The sequence below is a fragment of the Thrips palmi genome, unplaced genomic scaffold (genome assembly GCF_012932325.1).
Source record: "Thrips palmi isolate BJ-2018 unplaced genomic scaffold, TpBJ-2018v1 HiC_scaffold_1, whole genome shotgun sequence".
In the NCBI taxonomy this organism is placed as follows: domain Eukaryota; kingdom Metazoa; phylum Arthropoda; class Insecta; order Thysanoptera; family Thripidae; genus Thrips; species Thrips palmi.
The window spans coordinates 6462191-6482970 of record NW_023144620.1 but is presented as its reverse complement, the minus strand read 5'-3'; the positions used below and the strand labels follow the sequence as shown (position 1 = coordinate 6482970).

At 61.6% G+C, this 20780-nt stretch overlaps 1 protein-coding gene across 1 annotated transcript; it reads left to right on the top strand.

Moving 5' to 3' along the window:
- Positions 1-620: 620 nt before the first annotated feature.
- On the top strand, positions 621-2558 carry LOC117643397 (gustatory receptor for sugar taste 64f-like). The gene is made up of 8 exons (XM_034382266.1): positions 621-654; positions 724-930; positions 1001-1110; positions 1241-1411; positions 1659-1813; positions 1898-2066; positions 2146-2235; positions 2305-2558. The coding sequence occupies exons 1-8, from the start codon at positions 621-623 to the stop codon at positions 2398-2400; spliced, it is 1032 nt and encodes a 343-aa protein (XP_034238157.1). The 3' UTR covers positions 2401-2558.
- Positions 2559-20780: the final 18222 nt, after the last annotated feature.

Below are 20780 nucleotides of genomic sequence, written 5' to 3'. Positions count from 1 at the left end.
GGCGTCCCGTCGCCGCTGGGCGAGCAGGCGCCCCATGAGGGCGTCGCTGGCGAGGATGCTGTCGGACGCGCGGCGGCAGCTGCGACGCGGGTCGCTGTGTGGCTGCGGGGGCGGCGAGGCCACCGTCGGCAACCCCACCGTCTGGGACTCCGCGACGAACCCCACGCCCCCAAAGGCCGGGCTGTTGCGCAGCTCTATCGGTGGCACGTCGCCGACGCCGCTTCCACCCTTCGCTGGGCTCGACGGGCACCTCGGTGGCCTTGACGGGCGCCTCGAAGGGCACCTCGACGGCTCACGGCGGAAGGTCGGTGGGGCGTGCCAGGGCCCCCACCTGCGGAGCCCCGTCGCCGTCAACGGGGACGACCCCGCAGCGCACCGCGCCGCCACGGCCGTACGAAGGGACTCCTTCAGCGAGGCACTCAAACCGCTCGTGCTCACCTCACAGGTGCGTCCCGAGACAGGGTGGCTTATTTCAGAACCCTGCTACCCCTAACGCGCGCTCGGTGCCGCTGTAGGTGTTCCTGGTGCTGCCGGTGCGCGCGCGTCGCTGGACCCGCCTCGCCCGGACCGTCGTGCTGGTGGTGCTGATATCGTCGGTGACGGCCCTGGCCGCGCTGCGCATGTTCAAGCAGGGCGTCAGCCTCACGTCGTCGTGTAAGTGTCCTTCCCCGGCTCCACCCCGTCTAAACGCCTCGCTCTTGACCACGCTTGCTCCCCTTGCAGCCCCGGCCGTGTTCTACGGCACCGCCGCCTTGGCCGCGTACCTGCTGTCGGACCTGTCATCGCAGTGGCCCGACATGTCGGCGCGGTGGCGCGCCTCCGGGTCGCCGCTCACGCTCACCGAGACGGCCGTCACGGTCGGCGGCGCGCCGCCCGCCGACACCAAGCTGTGCTGGGTCGTCACCGCCGTCATGCTGGTCTTGGCGTTGGGTGAGGAGCAGGGCCTTCATTCCCGCCACTCGGCCTTGGCTGGAATAACACCGGCGCGGCCTGCTTACAGTGGAGCACGTCCTCAGCGTCCTGGCCGACCTGGTGCCGCTGCTGGAGTGCGCGGAGCAGGGCGGCGCCTGGGCCGTGTACAAGTCGTTCTTCGTCAACAAATTCCCCATGGTAATGGCGCCGGCCAGTGAGTCATCGGGCGGCTTTTACGCCAATTTGCGCCACGCGCCGCCACGCCGAGGCACCGTTTGATGCTTCGACCGGTCCGGGGCCGTCCGGGCCGTCCGGGGCGTGTCTGCAGGTGTTCGAGGTCCTCCCCTTCTCGCCGGCCGCCTCCGTCCTGCTGCTGTACCTCAACCTGACGTGCACGTTCCTGTGGAACGTCATCGACATCGTGGTCGTCGTCATCAGCAGCCTGCTGGCCAGCCGCTTCAGGCGCTTCAACCGGTTCCTGGAGAAGGCCAGGGGGAAGGTGAGTCCGAAGTCCGCGCAGCCGCCGTGCTGGCAGGCAACCCCTCCGCCTTCACAGTGCACCCCACCCTGTTGGGGCGGGCTTGGCCAGGCTGCTAGGTGCGCTACGCCGCTACGCGATAAAGTCCATCATCCTGGCCGGGCCAACCTCGGCGATAACGAACCGCCAAATGGGGTGCGGGGAAAACCTGAGTGCCCGCGATAAAAAAAACAACTTCTGCAAACAAAAAACCTTTTGCTTGCACCAGGACTTGTCGAAGTTCTGGTGGCAGGAGGTGCGCGAGTCCTACAACCGCCTGGCCGTGGTCACCAAGCACTTCGACGCGCACATCAACGGCATCGTGCTGCTCTCTTTCGCCAGCAACCTCTTCTTCATCTGCCTGCAGCTGCTCCACAACATGACGTCAGTGGTGGCGGTTCTCACTTAATTTTAAATCTTTTAAATTTTGTGCGTGGTATTTTGATGACGGCGTCGTCCTGCTCGCAGCAAGCAGAAGAACAACGGCGTGCTCGCGCACCTCTACTTCTACCTGTCCTTCGCCTGGCTGCTGGTGCGCACCGCGGTCGTGTCCATGAGCGCCGCCAACGTGTACGAGCAGAGCATGGTCCCCATCGAGGTGCTGTACTGCGTGCCCTCCAAGAGCTTCTGCGTGGAGGTAGGCCACTCATCCGGCGAGGGCGGTCGTTGGGCTGCCTACCGTCCCCTCTGACTCTCGGTGCTCGTTTGTCGCCAAGGTGCAGCGCTTCCTGGTGCAGGTCACGACGGACACGGTGGCGCTGACGGGGTGCCGCTTTTTCTGGGTCACGCGGTCGCTTATCCTGACGGTAAGCCACGAAATTTTGCCGATGTATCCCGTTTTACGCGTGCTACAGCCGAAATGGTTTGTTTCGCAGCTCGTGGGCACGGTCGCGACGTACGAGATCGTCCTGGTGCAGTTCCACACCGACAAGGGCAAGACGGAGCTAGTGGCCTCGGCCTGCAGTCTGTGACGTCCTCAGGGCTTTACCCGGGACGAGACCACCTCGGCGGCGATTGCGGGAGAAGAAACGGAACGCCGCGAGGACGGCGATCGGCAAGCGTGGCAAGCGTCACCGGGCAAGTTGGGTTTTCTGCTGCCGGCATTCCCAGTCCATGCCGTCCAGCCGTCCACGGGGAGCGCCGGGAGGGTAGGCAGGAGATGCCGCGAGTGCCGGATGGGTGGCCTATCCGGTCCACTGCTAGGCGCGCTCCGCTCCGCGCCGTCCGCCGCCCGGCACTCCAGTGGCTCAAGCGAGGACGCCCCGCTTGAGGCCCACCTAGAAGCCCACCCCGCCCCCAGCTCGAGCTTGAAGCCCCCCAAGCGCTGTCGGACCTAAAACTCCAGCAGACAGACGGGGGTCTGCGGCAGCTGCAGCGCTTGCAGCGCCAACAGCGGAACTTTCCTCGTCGTTTTCCGTGCCGTCCCGGGTGGCTGAGGTCATAACACGAAGAGAGTCTCGCGGCCCGCGCACCGCGCACCCGGTTTGCCCCCCGCCGTGGGGCCCGGCCGGCCAGGCCGTCGCCGTACCCTCGGCTGTACCGTGCAGTCGGAGGGGAAAGAAATGACCCCGCCCAAACTTGTTTCAAGTGACGCGGGGTGGCGACGCCCTCGTGTCCGAGGCCGTGATAGAGAAGGAAGCGCGTGGCCGAGGCTGTGCACGCGCCGGTCGTGTCATGTCACGCCTAGACGCCGAGGCCCCGCATCTGCCTCGCGCCCACCTCGACCACCCCATTGATGTCACTCCGACGTCTCCGACGTCCCTATTCGTCCATCGCTCGTCCCCGGCTAGACCAATCAGCGTCACGGCCCGCTCCCCCGCCGTGACGCGCGCGATTGATCTCATGCAAGTCCTAGGAACGTAAATCAAGTAAACCCATGTTCAAAAACGCCGCGCGGTTCGAATTTCTCCGTTCAAGCGCGGAAAAGTTCTCTTTATTGTCACGCGGAGCTCTGTGTGTGTGTTTGTGTGTGAGTGCGTGCGTGCGTGTGGTTGGGTGCGCGTGCTGGCCACGTGTCTTTGCTGTTGTTCCAGCTGCCCAGGCTGCCCAGCAAGCCGGCGGCAGCACGGTCTTCGACTCCTTGCCGGCTGCGCCGCACGGTCACCACCGACACGGCCTGCTCCGCTTGCCACATGACACGGCTGCTGCTCCCGGGTTTGGGGTAATGCTCTGGGTAATGGTGGGCAACGCGCCGTGAATTTCAACGACAATTTGGATTCTTGGACTGATTGAGTGCGTGCTTCGAGGCAGGGCCATTGCGGCCACCCCACCTCGAGACGCGGTCCAGGACGCCGTCACCCTCGCAGAGCGATTTCGTCCGTCACCGTCTCTCTCGCACTCATGGGGCGCTCCGTGAAGATGCGAGAGAGACACAGCGACGAAACGCTGTGCGGAATCAGTCTGCGGGGGGATGGAATGGTGACGCGCTGCGGACCAGGAAGGGTTGCTTGAGGGAGGGTAGGGGTGGCGCGACCAGGCGCGACGCGGAAGCTGTTTGCGAGGCTGTGTGTGTGTGTGTGTGTGTGTCTTCACATGGCGCAGTGGCCCACTCGCACACGTGACGGTGGTTGCAGAAGGGGTGGAGAAGACGAGGGCGAGCTTGGGGGCGGCGCTGATGAAACTGTCAAGCCGGCGACAAAGGAGGCGAAGAGAGCAGCTCGGGGGCAGCAGGGCGGCAGGGCAGCAGGCTGCGCCCCGGCAATGACCGGGCAGGCCGAACGGTTCGGCCGCTCTGTCTCTCTCCCACCCTTACGGTGCGCCCCGTGAGTGCGACAGAGACAGACGGCACCGCCCGGAATCGGCCCGCCGCCCGCCCCAGTGCAGGCCGCACGCGCGTTGTTGACGCTTTCTCTCTTTCTCTTGTTCATTTGACCGAAAGGGATGCGACTGGCGGCCTGCCGGCCTGGCGGGGTCGAAATGGATGGGCCGGGCCGGCCGGAGACGAGGACGAGGCTCAGCAGGAACAGGAAGGATTTGTTGTCCTCCGTGTGGGGGTGCATGTGTGTGCGTGCGTGTGTGGTCAGCGGCTTTCAGACGTCTCACTCCCGCCCGCCGCGCTGCAATACAGCGGTGATCGCTTGCGGTGGTTGGCAGAGACTTCGGTAGTCAGCCAAGCAGCCGGGAGCGTTGTGATAAGAACGAGGCAATGGGCAACGCTCCAATCAATGAAGCGGAAAAAGGGCACCCTGTCTAGTATAACACCTCGGTTTCTCTTCAAATTTTCAATAAAAATATTTTTTAAACTTCTCCCACCCTGCCTCACTGAATGGCCCGCAAAACGCACTTTCCAACGGTATACGGCACCAAAAAGATGGCATACTGTACCTCAGTGCCTGTATGTGGAAGCGCTTATTTACCAATTTTGAACCGAGTATTCCGGACGGAACGCGGGGATTCAAGCTGCCGAACTCAGTCTCCAACGTGCGGCCCTCCACGAACGGAGGGGCATCGTGAGTCCGAGCCGGGACGGAGTGACAACACGGTTACTGAGCAGATCGGCCTACTGCAGGGATCAATGTTCAGCTTGTGCCATCACTAGTGACACACACTTCCAAGCGCAGGGGCCAGAAGTCGGGGTATATATCCTCCACGCGACCCCGGGCATGCGCCACCGCTTTAGCCACCGGTTGCAGAAGCTCCAGGTGAGGCAGTTGAGGTCGGATTTGCGTCGTTTTCGTCCCGGAGCCGAAACGAGTCGGGTCCTTCAGGTTGGCGCCCGGCTGGGTTTTGAAAAATGCGTGATTTTGGGTGAAAATCGCGTTAAAGAAGAGGCTCCTCGCGCTCGCTGGCGACCGCAGCGCGGCACTGCGGCAGCGAGGCGAAGCGCGGCCCACTGCGCAGCGGACGCGCGTCGCTTGGGCGAGGTGGGGGCAGAGACTCGCCACGGCTCGGCTGGGGGAGGGGGCCGCGGGAAAATTCGAGCTCGGGAGTGCGGCTTCGGTTCGGACTCGGCTGGCTCGGCTCGGCGGCTGGCTACGGCTGGCTCCCCGCGCCGCGCGCCGCGTGGCCGCCTGCACTGTCGAAAAAAACATTCGCGCGCAAATACAGACAGACCAGACGTGCGGCGCCAGCCGATTTGACTCGAGTAGCAAACACTCGGATCCTTCTCACCTCGCTGCTCTTCGCTGCCAAGTGCAGGCACGCATGTACATGTGTGTGTTTACGCGCGTGAGTGTGTGAGTGTGTGTGTCGTGCGTCGTGCGTCGGGACGCTTCGAGTGTGGCGGCGCCCGCCTGCTCGCCTTGCCACGCATTCGCACATTGTCAACCCCAAACCGATTCCGCACGTTCTGCAAATAATGAACCCGAGGCGCGCAGCCGCGCACCTGGGGCTGCGTGGCTGTGTCCTGGGGCTCGTACTTCATCTCCAGGTCCTTGGGGAGCGCTCGCAGACACGCATACGGCGCGGACGCCTCCAACGAGGCTCTCGCCGAGGTGTCATGCGAGAGGACCGGACCGAATTTGGAACGCAGATGAACCAAGGTGGGCGGGGAAATAAATGTCGTTCAAATCAGTCGTTGAACGCTCTGTGTCCTAAATGGAGGCAAATTAACAGGCCGAGGTGATTACCGGAATGGCTTTACCCCGCCGTCCACATCGACGAGCTAGCCACGCGCACGCCCCGGCGAGGACCGAGGCAAACGAGTCCAGGGTGATGGATTGGTTCGCGGAAGCCACGGCCTGTAACGGGACAAAGTGTGGCACTGCCACAGTGTGCCACAGCTGTGTCCTGCACCGCGAGTATGTCCATACAATGTGCCTTCCCTTCCACATCCCCGGCCTGACAAAGCACCCAGTCGTCTTCTTCTTCACGGGCCGCTGCTGCGCTACCCCTTCAGGCCACGGACAGGACAGAAGCTCCCTCTGAGTGACGTCTGAGGCGGACGCGCGCCGGGAGGTGTGAGGACTGTGCAGGACTGTGAGGTGAGGCCCGCTGCTCAGCTAGCAGCCCTCATAACCGCCGACGCGCACAGAATGCAGAGAATGCCGGTGATGGACTCGCGCGGAAGGGTGGAGCGAGCAGCAGGCGGACAGTGGAGTGGGACACCAGGCCTCGCGCCGTCTCCCTCGCACTCACAAGGCGTTCCGTAGCGGTGCGAGAGAGACAGAGCGAGTCTGCAGTTGTAGTGCCACACGGCATTCTGCGAACCTCATCAAACTGTTCATTATTCGCGGAGCAAAACAGCCACTCGCATTGTACGTACACTGTAGGAGCTGCGATCGTGTTTCCAGTGTATAGCTCCTCGCCTCGCTTGCTTTTTGGCAGTGTAGTTAAAAAGGTGGACGCGTGCAGAGATAGCGGTCGCGCGCCCTCTCTCCGTCGCCGGTGAGGTCACAGTGTCCGTCAGGATGAGGAGCACTCGGAAAACGAGGCGCGAGGATTAGAATACGTGTTATTGAACCACCTGCGGGACAAGGGCATGCTAAGTGCTCGCGCTGAATACGAGCTTGTTAGGTGTGAGGGGTGGGGGTAGCAGTGCACAGTGCAGGGGCAGCGACAGGCAGTCTAGGCGGCCGGCGAGAGGGGAGGGGGAGGGGAGGGGCCTTACCGTCGGGCATCCTCATCCCATATCCGAGCCTAGGCCACTCACTCGCTCTTCCCAGAAGCGATGTACGCGCTGATGTACTCTGGGGTGTACTACACCTTGCGCTTACAGCCGCTCGGCTGGCTTACAGCAGGTTACCCGATTTAGTGGCAACCTGGGATCGCCTGCGATGCAACGCCATGGCAACGCCCAGCGCCACCCTGCGTGCGAGCTGGCCAAGCCGGCCCGTCGTCTTCGCGGGAAACGAGTGGAGTGGCTCAACACGCCCAGAAACGGCCAAACGGCTCGCGACTTTCCATGTTGTTTTCCGAAAACTTGTTGGCGCGTCTTTGCGGCCGGCGCGGCAGTGGCGCGGCAGTGGCGCGGCAGTGGCGCGGCACACCCGCGGGTCGCGGCATCAGATTTCGCGCTACTGCGCTGAGCGTTCCGCGGACGGCCCCGCGCGCTGCTAGACTGTTTGTGAACGCCGTTTCGTACTCCGCCATCCGGACGGACCACACCATGAGTGCGAGAAAGACAGAGCCGATCAGGCTGCAGGTGGAGCCACCTTGATGCGGACCGGGGCGCTGCAACAGGTGGAGGTCGTGGAGGTGCAAAGCTCCCCCACCCCGCAACCCTCGCAACGCAACGCGGGCAAGTGATCTGTTTGGCCCACTTGGAGGCCACTGCGGTGGCGGGGCTGGCGACGGAGCGCGACAGAGCGACACGGCACGCGCCATTGCCGTTGCATTGGCCCGGATCGCCGCCTTTGTGTGCGCACAATGCGTTGTGTCATCGTTGCATGGCGGAGCGGGGCGAGCGGGGCCGCCACCCACTGCACGGCCATGGCAGGCACTGCAGGCACGCAGAGGGGGGATCCGGGGATTCTATTGGCAGATGCTGCTTTCTCCTTTTTGTGGCATCGTTTGGCCGTGCTCGGTCCTCCAGCAGGCTGCAGGCTCGAGTCGACAGATTAGCGCGTGTTGTGTCACCGTGTGGTGGCAGCACTGCCCTCATATTTCAACCCCATTGCCCCCTTGTCAACACGGGGTGCGGCGGACAACGCGCTGGCGTGTGCTGTGGGCCAGTGGGCCGGCCTGGAGCACCTCATCGACCCCATCCCCATGGTGGCTGGTGCCACCGCTACCCGCTTCTTATTAACCTGGCCGAAGAGCGAGAGGCGCCAGGGCGCCACCCTCTCACACACTGTAGTACATGCTGCACCTGGTGTTTCTCAAGTACCACTGCCCTCCTCGCACGACGCCCCCGCGGAGAGCGCGCGGGGAAGGAAAAAAATATCGGGTGGAAAAATAACAATTTGTCTAAGGGTAACGACCGCGGCCCGTTTGCTTCATTAAGCCGGGCTAAGAGAAAAAGAGAAAAGTTTCTTTTTTTTCACGTATATTTTTTTTATTCCGTCTGTTGATTTTTAACGACAAGACAAAGAGATAGAGAGAGGCAATGATCCCCACGGGGCACACAGCCGTACAACGCCGATCCGTACAGTCGCACAAACTACTACGCAGTGCGGGCACCACGGCCTTCCAAGAAATGCATGCAAAATAAAGCAGAGCCACTTTCCACTTGCAAGTCGCCTTGTCGCCTTCCACCGGCCGCCGCGGCCACGCGAAACGAGTCTGGTGAGTTTGCAGGCAGTGTATACACTTCGATATGTCGAAATGAATGACACATAACCTAACTTTTTGGCCGTTGGTTAGGCACATGTTTTTGTGTGTTTTTCTTTCTTTTTTAGGAAAGGGGAGAGGCACACGTTCGAAGCGAGCGAACGAGTACGTTACAGTGTGAGGAACAACCGGAAGACAGCAGCGCTACTCTCGCGAACTGACCTCATGTTGGCCGAACCCAAACGAACCACCCCCCGTGCCGCGCTGCTGCAGCAAGTCCCATGCTGCCCAGTTCGGTTCACACAAGCCGATCTGATGCGATGGCAGCGCGCTGCAGCGGGACCTTGGGTGCACTGATAGCATCTGGTGGACGACTTGATTGCCACACGGTGTGCCACACGGTGTGCCGCACGGCGGTAGTGGCGAGTGGCGGTGGCCGGCGGTCCGAGCCGAGGCGTGCCGCGGGCGGTGAGACAAGACGCGACGCAGCACCACCGCAGCAGTGTGCTGCCAGCATCATCAGGGGGGTCACCGCCTTGCCGCCGTTTCGGCCGTGAGTCACGTTGGCGTTCGCCGCGTCCGCGGAGGGTGGTGGGTGCCGCGGGTGCGACGAGGATGGCTGCCCCGGCCGGCACGGCACGCGGTCTCGCGGGGCGCGTCCGGGACTACCACCCCGCCGTCAGCCGTCTCCGTCGCGCACCTCGGCCGCTCTTGGACTCGCGGACGCAGCCCGCGGCCGCCACCGGAGCCTAGGGCGGTCGCAAGCGGTCGCAACTCACAAGACACCGCCCCGGGACCCTCCCGCCCCGCAGCAGCCGCCCGTGCTCACGTACGCCATGCGCCGCGTCGCAAGCGAGTCGACCCCGCCGCCCGGCAGTGCGAGAGAGAGGCCCGCGGGCGCCGCCCCGGACGCGGCACTGTGGGAGCGGACCGCGCCAGGCAGCCCATATTGCAGACCTGGGCTTGTTTTGCTGCCGGGGCCCCGCGGGGGCGCCGCCAGCCCACCGTGGGGCACTCCGCCCGGGGCCCGCTGGCAACGGCGCAAGCAGACTGGGGTGACTGACTGCCGGCACTGGAAAAAGCTAAGAAGGAAGACACCTGATACATTTGGCCCGTTCGCACGGGTGATAGCCCGGTCCATACTATTCTCCTAGAGAAAGGATACTTGGCGACTCCGGGAACGGGGTCATGCGCTTACTCTAATAAATTAGGCGTCAACCATTGATTCATTATGGGCCTAGCCCGCTGCCTCGCTCTTCGCCCGCTTCTCCCGCTACCCTTTCCCCAACCCGCTGCAGTCCCCATCCCTACCCGTCCGCTACCGCTACAGCCAGTCCACAGCCCCCACCCCTAACTGTCCGCTAACGCTACCGCTACCGCCAGTCCACAGCCCCCACCCCTACCCGTCCGCTACCGCTACAGCCAGTCTACAGCCCCCACCCCTACCGCCCATGCCGCCCGACGGCCAAAGGCGGCCAAAGCCAACGGCCAAGCCGACGGCCCAACGGCACTCCAATTTCGTAGAATCGCCCACTAATGTCGTGGCCGCGAGTTCGTTGGCCGGTTGACCGGTTGGCCGCTTGCGGTGCATACGTGAGCGGTGCGGCTGGGCCGGCTAGGCTGGGCTTGGCGCCACAAGCCGCCTCCGTCCACCGCTGCAGGCACAGCACCCCGTGCTGCCTCCGACATTATTTTTTTTTGTCTGTTTTGACGCCCGCCGATCCGCTGGTGGAACTTTTCACTTAAATTATTTGCGTCGCTGGCGCGGAGCCGTATTATTTTTTCACCTTTTTGTTTCTCGGAGGCGGAGAGGCCGGGGACGTCCCCTGGTACTTCATTTTTAGCCTGGCCATTCATTCGCCGCTCGACGCCACACCTGCGGGGCTGCGTGCTGCGTCGGGCACTCCAAGGAGTGCGCCAGCGTGGCCGGCGTGCGGGCAGGATGCGTCCCCGGCGTCCCTCCCCGAGGGAGTTGCACACCCGCAAAAGTGGCCTGCTTATTAGTGGGCCATTCAAACATCATCTTTTCACGCGAAAACTGCTCAATGCGCGCGTCCGTGCGAGCTTCGGTGCAACCCCGCCCTGCCGCGGCGAGTCCCCCCCCCCCCCCTCCCCCTGCACTCCTCTGTTCCGCGGCTCGCCCCGCCCCCACCCCGCCGGAGTGTGAATAATAAGCATCAGCAGGACCACCGCGCGAGTGGCAGAGCGGCATGCCGTCAGAGGCTCGAAGGCGTTGGCGCACTCGGAACGCGCTAAACCCTTGACGCATAATTTTCAAAAATCGTCGAAACGCGGCGGCGGGGAAATGAAACTGATGAATGGCCCAGCAACGTAAAGGACTCGGAGCCCTAAAGAAGAAGGCACGCGTCCAATTTCCCTTGCTTTTTCGCTTCCTTCCTCCGATCCGAAAACGCGAAGACCGGGCTTTCGGCGCCTTTGTGCAGGCCGTCGTGTCGCGGCTTCACTTTGGACACTCTTTTAGTTTGTCGAGTCACGGCCTCACGGGGCACCTGGACGATCTGGACGACCTGGACCGGGCGCGGAGTGGAGCGGTCGAGTGCTGGGCGCGTGTCTTTATGACGCCCGCGCGTCTGCGTGCGTGCGTGCGTGCGTGTGTGTGTGTGTGTGTGAGTGCGCGTGCGCGGCCAATCATATCACGAGATGATCGGAGGGCCTGCACCTGGGCCGCCGCCGCCCCCGACCGTCGACCCTCTCTGTCGCACCCCTCGGCACGCCGCGCGCGATGCGGGACCCTTCCTGGTGTCCGAGCGAGACGGAGCAGTCGCAAAAAAGTCAGGTGCAAAGGCAGACGCAAATCCTGTGCCGGCCTCTGAGGCTTTTCGGCTCGACTCGGCCACGCTCCAGAGCAGCTGCAGAAAAGTGGACGCGGGCTGACCTCGCCCCCCCCCCTCGGATTCATTTCTCAATTCATATAAATCGGTAGGTAAGAAGAATGCGGGGGGAAAAGGCCGCGGCGCGTGGACCTCTTATTCAACTGCACACGTCACGCCAGTGTACTTACTAGGCCGAAAAGTCACTCACCAGAAAATCGAGGCTTTTAATTTTTTTTCTTGGGCAAGCCTTTGGTCAGGCGTCATTGAGCTAAAAATTAATCGAAAAAGAAAGTCAGCCCCACGGTGTGGGCTCCAGATGTGCCAACTGGACACTGCCGGATCCTCCCCCGCCCCCGGTCCGTGGAAATAGTGACATATGAAAACAGCGACGCGGACCGGCCTGCCCGGCCTGCACGCGGGACGTCCGACTTCCACGAACGGTGTGTGTTGTGCATGTGGGGCTGCGTCCGGGCCGCGCGCTAGTGTGCCGACCATCGCGCCAGAGCCGTACACCGAGTGGTCGCACTCTCGGACGCGCACTCCGGCGCTGCTTCTTTCACCGAGAATCAGGTCGCCGGAGGATTGCAACCGGAACATTTCCGGTCCGGGGAAACTGGAGGACTCCGGGCCGGCGCCGCTTCAAGGAGGAGGTGGGGGGTGCAAACGGGGCTAGGAAGACGTTACAGTGCACGCGCGGCGTCTCCATGGAGGCAGGGGTTCAAATCCCGGTTCGCGGCCACCCTCTCGGCGCATTGCATATCAAGGGTGGACGCCGGCAGCTGCGGCCTGTGTATTAGGCCAGGTGTGATGGGGGTGTCGGCGTGCGTCCGTGTGCGAGTGCGTTCGCGTGTGTGGGGGTGACTGGTCAGTTGACGCCCCTCGCCGCCACAGTGGCTGCTGTCCTGGACCCCGTCCTTGATGTCCTCCACCACCTCCGATGGGTGTTTTCTGATTTCACGCAAAACCTTCACGCCGAAGCCGTAGGCATGCCGACCCATTTCTGGAGTGGGCACCGTGCAATATGTAAGAAGCTCGCCGATTGTGTGAGGAGTGTGTGTGTGTATGTGTGTGTGTGTGTGTGAGAGAGAGAGAGAGAGAGAGAGAGAGAGAGAGAGAGAGAGAGAGAGAGAGAGAGAGAGAGAGAGCAGTGAGGAGTGTGTCCTGCACACGCCCACTTTCGTCCTGTGTTACAGTCTCAAACACTTCGTGCTTTATCTAGAAATTTCTGGTGCAGTTATTTCAGAAACATTTGAAGAAATAAAATAAGGGTTCCCATGAAACAAGATTTTGTCACTGTTCCCCTCCTAAAGCATTGGGCCAGCCAGGTGGATTCGGTTCCGTAATTCGAGACGTTGTCATGTGTATGCGGCCGGCACTGCTGCAGCCTCTGCAGATTCCCTTCCTCTCTTTCTTTCGCTTCCTTTTTCCAGAACGGGGTCAGCCCGGCCCTCCGGGCACCTCCGGGCAGGTGACCACACTACCTGGTGACACCATCGCAATGGCCGCAGCGGTTGCGGGCTTTGTTAAAAAAGGAGGAAATGGATTGTGTGTGCGACAGCGCGTAAGCCTCGCGCTGCACAGCGCTGCATTGTAAGACCAAAACAAGTCATCCATCCCAACGTGCCAGCGGCCCGGCGGCCCAGCGTCCGTATCCGTTAGGCCGCGCTGTGTTCCGCCAAACCCGACAAAAGCCGCTTTCAGCCCTCCAGCGCGCTTCCAGTGTGCTTCCAGTGTGCGTCCAGCCGCCTGGAGAAGAGAGGCTCAAGCCTCCGGACCCACACTACTTCTGAATCGCAATGCGAACTGCAATGAGCAGTCGCGGAAGGCGGGACCATCTGGAGGATCGTCTGTCAAAAATTGAACAGAACTACGCATGAAAAATTAATGAAATTCCGGGGATTTGATCGCCAGTCCCCAGGATCGGAGATCAGCGCCCTTACGACCGCGACCACGGTGACCGCAACCGCATCATCCCCAGACGATCCGGCCTATGGCGCCAATCTCGCGCCGATCGCGGGATTTGAGTCAAAGTAGCCTTCCGAAATCCCGAACGTCTGAATTTCTCGGCAGATCTGCCCTCGGTCGCGATGTCGCGATCTCCAGTTACCCTGCCCCCTGACGATCCTGCTGACACACTGGCCCATTGGCCGTGCCAATCAGGGGGTCACGAAACAAAACCCATTCGGGGAAGTGCCCCCGTGCCCCAGACCACAGTGTGCCAGTGCGACACTGCGACACTGCAATACGCGCTGGGCGTGGCGCGGCAGGCTGGCAGCGACCCGGTGGCCCCGTCGTATATCACGGCCTCCTTTGTGGCGTCCATCGCCTTCATAACGAGCGGGTTCCGAGGAAGGGTTGGCTGCAGCCAATGGGGGCCGAGAGCCGTGAGGCCGAGACGGCAGAGACAATGAATCTGGGTGACTTTTCTTGTTTCGGGTAAAACCTCGCCCGCGGCCCCGTCGAGCCCCGTGGCCCTGCGGCCGTGTTGACGCGCCAAAATAACGGAGCCTGCCAGCGCGCCCAATTTACAACCCCACTGCAATACTGCAATGCATGGTGTTACGGTATTATTGCAAACACGGCGACACGCCGGGGCTGCGGGGGCTCTTCGGGGAAGCACTCAATATATTAGGCGGGGCGCAGCACTCGCGCAGCACTAGCGCAGCGCGGCGGACAATCGCTGGGAAAATGCGGCAAACGTGTGGAACGGCGAACCGCGTCACGCGGCCAAAAAAGGAACAGGGACAAACACCGAAAAAGGTTTCATTTGTTGCAAGAGAAAGGTGCACACACTGCTACTCCACACGCGAATATTTTTTCATTGGGGGGGGGGGGATTTTGTGGTTTTATTGGTTTTCAAACGAGCGAGGTGTTGATCAATAAAGCGCTACAATGGCCGAGCGCAGGACAAACACAGTGCCAGCCAATAATGGCGTCGCCTGTGGAGTTTTAAAGAAAACACCTCGCCTCTGTGAGCGTGTGTGTGTGTACTATGCGTAAAGAGAGCTTGAAGACACCTGCAGCCTTGCCCGCAGCCCGGTTATAAAGTTTTTTTTTTTTTTTTTTTACAACCGACTCATTGCCACAGCAGCAGCAGTGTGCAATAAGGTTGGACTCTCCCGCACCAATGAATATATTTTTCCGTGCACGTTTTTCGTCACGTGTATGACACACCGCCAGTAGGGGGTTGCGCTTCGCACCGCTTTCGCATAGGCATGGCACAGGTAAGCCGCGGGGCGCCCTCTGCCGTCCCTGGGGGAACTATTCCTCGCTCGGCCTACTTGTGAATGACAGGTTGTGCCGCATCCAGGCCCCGCTGGCCAGCCAGGCCCGCCTCAGGACATGTGTGGCATTTCAGAGAAGTGCTTTGTGGCCGTTTCGGAATGCACTGCTCGCTGCGCGCACCTTTTTCCGCTGCGTTTTCTGGAAGGAATTATCGAAGCACCGTTATGAGATCTGTTATACCGATTGCCGCACCCGCATAGGGAGCAGCGGAGCAGAGCGGAGCAGAGCGCTCGGCCGAATCAAGGGCTCGCGGAGAAACAGAAATCCCTTATAGAGGAACGTTCGTCTATTTGTTTTAATTTTAGAGCACACTGGTAACATCCACATTCCAGGTGTCAGCAGAATGCAACCCTGGCACCTGGTGGCAGACTCTCAAGTTCAGGATTTACAATCGCCCTAGTGCAATATTTCATTCATTAAAACACAATTACTGCATAAAGAATGTTGATTTTTTTCCCTGTTACGCCCCTGTTCCGTTGCTCTCCTAAGTTTTCTCCTTTGGCAGCAGCGCGGCCAGTGCCCCTCAGCCTTGCGGTTTCGCCACCCGTCAGAAAGAAATTTGTTATTCTGTCACCCTTTCTTCCAGCACTCCTTTTTCCGCTGCACGCACACCGCTAATGATGTTGTGTGTGGCCCCATGGGGCCCCACGGGGGCGTGGGGTCGCCGCCGAGGCCACGGGGGCGTGGGAAGACACGTCGACAAGATAACGGTTCTTCTTTCCGTTCGGCCGACAGACCGAAACCTCGTGTGTTCGGCAACCCCACCCCACCCCTCACTCAGCTCACCGCCGGTGACTTTGAAAAAAAAAAACAACAACGACTGTTACTTCCGATATGAACATTGATGCAAAAATCGGGCGTTTTTGGAGCTGCGGAGGTTTTGACCTTCCCTGGTCGTGCCCGGCGCTACCCCCTGGTCGTCACCGCTCTTGCGCCCGTGGCCCGGCAGCAAGACTCTACGAGGCACAGACCGAGCTGGCGGCCAGCCTTACGCCCCGGCCGGGCTGGCCGGGCTGGCAGGGCTGGCAGGCCGGCTGCTTTACTCTTACCTGTCCTGCTACACGGTACCACAGTGTACCACACGGACTGTCCTTTTGTTTCGTTGTGCAAGATGGCGGCGCCTTTGAGGGCTTTCGGGGGCTTTGCGCGCTTTGCGGAGAGAGGGCTCCACCAGGATGTGCACGTCGGAGGCGAGGCGAGCCGAAGGGACACGGACGGGGACGCTCGACTGAAAAATGATTTCTTTTCCTGGAAAAGGGACGAGCCCAGGCAACCGCACAAAAGTAATGATGTTGTGTTTTGCAATTTCGGTCGGCCGGCTCGGCGGGTCCCGTTAGGCCGGGCCGGTGCAGCACAACAAGTGCGCGGGAGGAGCTCTCTGTGCTCATCGTGGAGCAAGCTCGGCCTGCTGGCGCACACAAAGGCGCGGTCGTGTGCAGTGCAGGGCTTGCCGTCGGCTTGCCGGCCGTCGTGTGTGGCCGCCACTCTGTGACCACATGGTGACCACTTTGTGACCACTCTGTGACCGCGCCGACAAAGCGCACGCCACAATGCCACCGGCCCGGCCGCGTTCCACTGGAAGATGACGATAAGTAATGCAAAGAGGCCCCACCGCGGCCGGGCCCACCGACAGTGGCCCACCGACAGTGGTCCACCGCGCCGATCTCAGGCCGGACCGCCAGACTGCCTTGGCTCGGGGGCTCGGGCTTCTGCCGGCCGGTGTCGCGCCGGCGCCCCGGGCACCAAAGGGGGAACACGGGGCTCAATCAGCCAACGACCCGCCGACAACCATCCGCTGGGCATGTGTGTGGGAGAGAAAGCGTAAAGTGCGTTGACTTTATTTTTCAAGATTTTAAGATTTTTCGAAGATAATAATTGTTTTGTCGTACGTCATGTGACGGTGTCCTTGCGTCTTGCCTGCGTCGCGTCGCCGGAGAGGGGGAGGGGGGGGCGTCGAGTTATGAGGAAGGTCAGGCAGTGCTTTCGCTGGAAGGTGCCCGAAGATGCCTCGCTGCTGACGTCCATCCCTTTCCGAGGAAGTCTTCGAGAGTCGCCGCCGAGACGCGGGGCCGCCGAGACGCGGGGCGACACGAAGCAAGGCACACAAAAAAAGCCGTCCCGTCGCCGAGGGGCTTACCCAAATTGCGGCCCGGGTCAAGGCAGCTTGTGGCAGGACATGTGCACAGCAGCGACATTTCAAATTTATTCTGCCGTGAAGGTTTGGACGTAACGGAAAAAAAGATGCATCTGATAAATATTCACATCGGCTCATTTTCATTCCGATAGATTTCGACAGGCGCTTGCGCCGTTTATACAATTTAAAATTTGTCTTGTTTGTGTGAGTATGTGGGCTACCGCGCTTCTTAGCTCTGTCTCTCTCGCACCCCCTCGCACCTCTACGGGAGCGAGAGAGACAGCGACGAGGGCACAGCCTGCTGGAGAACTGGAGAGAGGTGCATCACGCAACGCGGAGGACTAATCCGGCCTTCTGGAAAGGCGAGTGTCCGCAGCATGCAGCAGGTAGCTAAAAAGTAGGATTCCACGTCAAGGCGGACGAAAGTGAGGAGAGAGAGAGAGAGAGAGAGAGAGAGAGAGAGAGAGAGAGAGAGAGAGAGAGAGAGAGGGGCACAGACGAACGATCAGGAAAAGAAATGCTGTAATTGCAAAACGACGGGCAAAACAAGCGTAGCTGTATTCCTAGTTCTAGTGTGCAGGTCTTTTTTCGTTTCCCTTTGGCTGCCCTTTGGCCCCACAGCGGTTCGAATCGCCGCGTGGCCCGCAGAAGTGCCCGCAAGGAGCACGAAGAAAGGGCGAACGCGGCACAGAACCGCCTCGAACGACGCAGCCCTTTGTACCCCTTTGTTTCAGACTTTGACTCCGAGAGATTCCGCGGATCGCGGACACCACAATAAACAAACTTCCCGGAACTTTCCCTCCCTCCCGCAGTTTCGAGTTTCGCCAATAACGGGGTCACGACACTGTCACGACCACATCAGCGTCACGTCGTGTCACAGTGTCGTGGCGTGGCCGGCGGGGCGAGCTCGTCTCGGTGTCCTCGTCCTGGCCGTGTTGGCTGTCATAAAACATAACAAGGGAAGGGAGCTTACTGGGCAGTGCAACACAGTGCAACACACTGCAACGCTCTGGAGCAGTGCGTCTTCCGGGAAGCAGCGTGTCCTGCTCTCCGTGGCGAAGGACTCCTCCAGCGTGGTGGCGCGTGGCGTGGTGGCGCGTCTCGGCCCGAGCGGCGTCCCCTTCACCGCAGCTGGCGGCGCCATCTCGCTGCCTCCACTAGGAGCTTCTGATCCGCCACCGCCAAGCCGGAATAGCAAAACCGTAACTCGACACGGCGCCTGACAGTGTACCCACCCAGCGGGAGGCCTGGACCAAGGGGAGGGCGACCGGGGCGACGCGGAAGCCGGGCTGCATCACCCGGCATCACCCCTTCGTCGCCATCGCCGCGGCACGCGCCTCGCCTCCCCTCCCCCTCCGCCAACGCAGCGGCCATTGCGCGCGTCGCGGTGGCGTGGCGGACTCACACACACGGACACACACGGACATACACGGACACACACGGACATACACGGACGCCGCAGAGGTCGATTCGCGCTCGCCCCACGCTAAACATCTTGCCGTTGGTCGCAGAGAGCGAGGAGAGAGAGAAAAGGAAGCACGGCGCCCAGTGCTCAGTACGTATAGGAGTGGGACAGAGACAGAGGGTTCGTCTCGGGCTTTGGACTCTACAAACGTCTCATCGGACTAGAATCAAAACCACACAGTGGTACTAGGAAGGGCTCGAGGACCCTAGAACCCAGAGTCTTGCTCGCCTCGAAGGTTCGGCGGCGGCGGCGGCATAGTCGCGACTGGTCTTACAGTGGAGCGACCCGGAGCGCCTGCAGTGCGGCGGGCGGGCCACCCGCTGGCGTGCCTCTTCGGCGGGTTGCGTCCGCGCCTGCAGGATGAGGTCATCAAGGCCGTGGAGGCCGCCATGCCGCCGAGTTGCGTGGCGGGTTGGGGTGGGGGTGGGGGCGTGGCGGCGGGAGGCTGCGGCCTGGCCTGCCATTGGTCGGCCTGGGTCTCGGCCGGGGTCGCATGCAAAGCAGCCGAGGGAGCACTACTGTTGCGTCGCTATCTCTCTCGCCTCCGCACGGGCCGCGCTATGAGTGCGAGAGAGGCAGAATGACGACAGTCTTCAGGACGAAAGACAGTATCTCAAAAAAGCGGTGCGCCGCCGCCGTGGCTGACCAGCGCGCGTTTCGCGGACCCGATTCCACTTTCCGCGGTTCGAATCCCCACGCCGGCGCGCCGTTTTCCTTCTCGCCAGCCCGGTGCAGCGTGGTGCAGTCCGTTATTGATGGCGCGGCACACTGTCAGATTGGCAAATGCGCTCTCTAAGTGGCGACAACACACGGGCGGCTGGTGGCAGTGTGGTGGCACTGCGCCGTCCCTGCTCGCTCAGGCTGCTCACCGAACCCTTGGACCCTCGTCGTTGTCGTGCGGCCAGATCGCAGATCGCACATCGCAGCTGCCACCCCCAGCCCCGGTGGCGCGTGGCACGCGTGGCATGCCCGCAGTGGCGACTCGGAACGGACCGCTCTGTCTCTCTCGCACTCGAGGGGCGTCCCGCGTGCGTGCGAGAGAGACAGAGCGACGAGGGCGCGATCGCGATAAGGCGGGGCGCCGACAGCATTTTGGCCGGCAATTTGTGGAATTAGACGAGACGGCCGCCATGATGCTCCGCCCCGCCCCGCCCCGCCCCGCCCCGCCCCGCCCCGCGCTTTCTCCTTATCAAGATGAGGCTGCGCGAGGCTGTCCGGCCGCCCCGCCGTGGGCGCCTCCATTACGACCCGCACGTCATCTTGCGGCCGGACCGCGGCCCGGCCGGGCCAAGTGATTGCGATATTGGATGGAAACAGAAAACAGCGGCGGACAGCTGCGGGGGCCACCGCACTGCAACGCCCCGCCCCGCCCCGCTCGCGCCCCGAAAATGGAAACGTCAAGGCGACTGGACACGTGTCGGCGAGGGGCGCGCGGCACGGAGCGACACTCCGGGGAGCTCGAGCTAGCACAAGGAGTCCTGTTTTCAAATCACACTGCAAGACTGCGGTGGCGGCCCGGCGGCGCGGCGGCGGCGCGGGGTGGGCTCCTCTTGTGTGTGAGCTGACCGGTGAAATGCTGAATGGCGACGAATGCGAAAGATGTGAAAGCGAATGGAGTGAAGGCGGTAAAGGCTACGGCCGGCCGAGCCGAGCCGTCCGCCAAGCCGGATGCGTTGGCGGTGCCATGGCGGTGCACTGGGCTGCGGACAGGACAGCTGGCTGACCCTTTGCTTTCGCGCATTGTCCACACACACGCGCCGCGGGGAGGGGAGGGGCTCGTATGACACACGCGGCGGGTCCTATTCCTTCCTGGTGACTGGACTTGCGCCTGCACGGCGTGCAGCGAAGCCGTCGACAAGCCGTGCTGCAGATGGACAATGTTCCAATCAAAGCACCAGCACACGGCCAGAAAAAAAAAACTTTAAAAAGTATATTGAAATAAACAGAAAAATAGTCTTTTATTATTTTTAACGTTGACTAGAATTTGCCGAGCTGCTTAGCAGCTAAAAAGGGGCTAACCCTGCATCGACCGCAGCTCTCGATAGCGAACCTCTGAGCTAGAGGACCGGCGTTCAAATCCCCACGTGTCGACTCATTTTTGTTTTGTTTGCACCAGGCCATAAGTTCAACCAGAAGTCAAGCACCCGTCCCCCCTCGAAACGGGTATAGGCGCTCCTGTTTTTCTCGCAGTTGGAAATGAACTTAGCCAGGCAACTGCTGAGCGTGGTCGCGTCGTTTTCGCGCACCGCTTCCCTACTTGGCGCGCAAGATGGCGGCCTGGCAGTGGACTGGCAGTGGACTGGCAGTGGACTGGCAGTGGACTGGCAGTGGACTGGCAGTGGACTGGCAGTGGACTGGCAGTGGACTGGCAGTGGACTGGCAGTGGACTGGCAGTGGACTGGCAGTGGACTGGCAGTGGACTGGCAGTGGACTGGCAGTGGACTGGCAGTGGACTGGCAGTGGACTGGCAGTGGACTGGCAGTG

Coding starts and splice junctions, on each gene's coding strand:
- LOC117643397 (XM_034382266.1), top strand. CDS start 621: ATGTTCAAGCAGGGCGTCAGCCTCACGTCGTCGT. Junction 1,412..1,658: donor TGGAGAAGGCCAGGGGGAAG/GTGAGTCCGAAG, acceptor TGCTTGCACCAG/GACTTGTCGAAGTTCTGGTG. Junction 1,814..1,897: donor CAGCTGCTCCACAACATGAC/GTCAGTGGTGGC, acceptor TCCTGCTCGCAG/CAAGCAGAAGAACAACGGCG.